The sequence below is a fragment of the Plasmodium gaboni genome, chromosome 6, assembly GCF_001602025.1.
Source record: "Plasmodium gaboni strain SY75 chromosome 6, whole genome shotgun sequence".
NCBI classification, from domain to species: Eukaryota; Apicomplexa; class Aconoidasida; order Haemosporida; family Plasmodiidae; genus Plasmodium; species Plasmodium gaboni.
The window spans coordinates 430,235-432,630 of NC_031486.1; the positions used below are offsets into that span (position 1 = coordinate 430,235).

At 24.5% G+C, this 2,396-nt stretch overlaps 1 protein-coding gene across 1 annotated transcript; it reads left to right on the forward strand.

The window, feature by feature from the left end:
- Positions 1-55: 55 nt before the first annotated feature.
- On the forward strand, positions 56-2,125 carry PGSY75_0612900 (putative nucleolar GTP-binding protein 1; the record flags this gene model as incomplete). Its single annotated transcript, XM_018784710.1, has 1 exon — positions 56-2,125. The coding sequence occupies one exon, from the start codon at positions 56-58 to the stop codon at positions 2,123-2,125; it is 2,070 nt and encodes a 689-aa protein (XP_018642764.1).
- Between the last annotated feature and the right edge of the window lie 271 nt (positions 2,126-2,396).

Consider the following 2,396-nt stretch of genomic DNA (forward strand, 5'->3'; position numbering starts at 1 on the left):
ATTTTTTTTTTTTTTTTTTTTTTTTTTTTCCTTTTAATTTAAATTTTTTGATATAATGAAAGAAAGCAATCTCTATCGCTTTAAAGATATAAAACCTGTGGTAAGTGCCAAGGAACTTGTAGATGTGGTATTATCAAAAACACAAAGAAAAACGCCGACAGAAATTCATAAAGGATTTAAAATAACAAGGATAAGGAATTTTTATATGAGAAAAGTAAAAATATGTCAAGAATTATTTCGAGATAAATTACAAAGTATAATAAATGACTTCCCTAAGTTAGATGATATCCATCCATTTTATTCAGATCTAGCGAATATACTTTATGATAGAGATCATTATAAATTATCTTTAGGGCAATGTAGTTATGTTAGTAAATCATTAATAAGAATATGTCATGATTATATAAAACTTTTAAAGTTTAGTTCTTCTTTATATAAATGCAAAATGCTAAAAATTAGTGCACTGGGTAGAATGTGTAAATTAGTTAAGAAATTACAACCGAGTTTATTATATTTAGAAGAAGTTCGACAAAACTTATCAAGATTACCTTCTATTAATCCTCATAAAAAAACTATTATTTTATCAGGAGCACCAAATGTAGGTAAATCATCTTTTATGAATATTGTATCTAGAGCAAATGTAGATGTTCAATCATATTCTTTTACAACAAAAAATTTATATGTAGGACACTTTGATCATAAATTAAATAAATATCAAATTATTGATACTCCAGGGTTATTAGATAGACCATTCGAAAACAGAAACACAATTGAAATGACTACCATTACTGCACTTGCTCATATTAACGGTGTTATACTTTTCATTATAGATATAAGTGAAGAATGTGGTTTAACTATAAAAGAACAAATAAACCTATTTTATTCCATCAAATCAGTCTTCTCGAATAAATCTATTGTTATCGGATTTAATAAAATCGACAAATGCAATATGGACAGCTTATCTATTGATAATAAATTGTTAATAAAACAAATTCTTGATAATGTCAAGAAAAACCCTATTAAATTCTCGTCATTTAGTACACTTACAGGTGTTGGAGTAGAACAAGCCAAAATTACTGCATGCGATTTGTTAAAAAATGATCAAGCAGAATCTATCCTATTGGACCAAGAACAATTATTAAACACCAAATTGAATGAAAACAAACAACACCTTAACAGAACCCCATTTATACCTGAATCGGTCATACGAGAAAGAAAATTACGACAAGAAAAAATACAATCCATAGACAATACTCTTGATTCAACAAATGCAGATGTTATGAACCCACCTTGTGATAATCAATCCAACGCAACGGAGACAGAACCCAATAAACAATTGACCATGAGAGAAATAAAATTAAAAAAGAAAAATAAAAGTCGACAAAGTTATCTGAGCAACAGAACAGATGATAAAGTATTACAAATTGATCTTCAAAATGAAAATGGAGGTGCAGGTGTTTACTCCGTAGATATAAGAAATAACTATGATATTAAAGAAGAATATAAATATGATGTAATACCAGAAATATATAATGGAAAAAATATTAGTGATTTTATAGATATGGATATAGAAAAAAAATTATTAGAATTAGAAAAAGAAGAAGAAGAATTATATGATAAAGATGCTAATATCGATCCTTTATGGTTTAAGACACAAAAAGTTCTAGAAAAAATGCAATTAAGATTAAAGAATGTTAGATTAAATGCAAAATTAAAAGATCAAAATGTTCAAATATATAATAAGAGGAAAAGAAATATTGAAGAAATAGAAAAGAAATTAATAGACTTAAAATTAAATAAAGATAAAGTTATTAAAAGTATGACTGAAAAGGTTAGAAACAAAAATAAACAACAACCAATAGTTAAAAAACAAAAAGTTAAAAAAGATATATCGAAGAAAAAACAAATTAAAGATAATATATATAATGAAGAAAATAAATTATCTAAAATATTTTTAAGTACATCAACAGAATTACAAAGAAAGAAAGCTTATAAATTAAATAAAATGGCTTATAAAAAAATTAAAAAAGGTACTAAAGGAGAGGCTGATAGATCAATACCATCATTAAAGCCACGTCACTTATTTTCAGGAAAGCGATCAATAGGAAAAACATCCCGTCGTTAAAAATAAATATATATATATATAATATACTATGATTTGTATTTGTTTTATGTGTTTCTCTATTGACATGTATTTTTGCCATTATAACAACACAGACATTTATATATTCTTCTTTTTTTTTTTATATGCTTTTATTATAATTAACACCATTTCTTTCACTTTATTCTATAATTTAAATATATAACATATAATTTTTTGTCCTTATTCTTATAATTCACAATCATTGTGTTAAATATAACATATATATATATATATATATATATATTTTTATTTT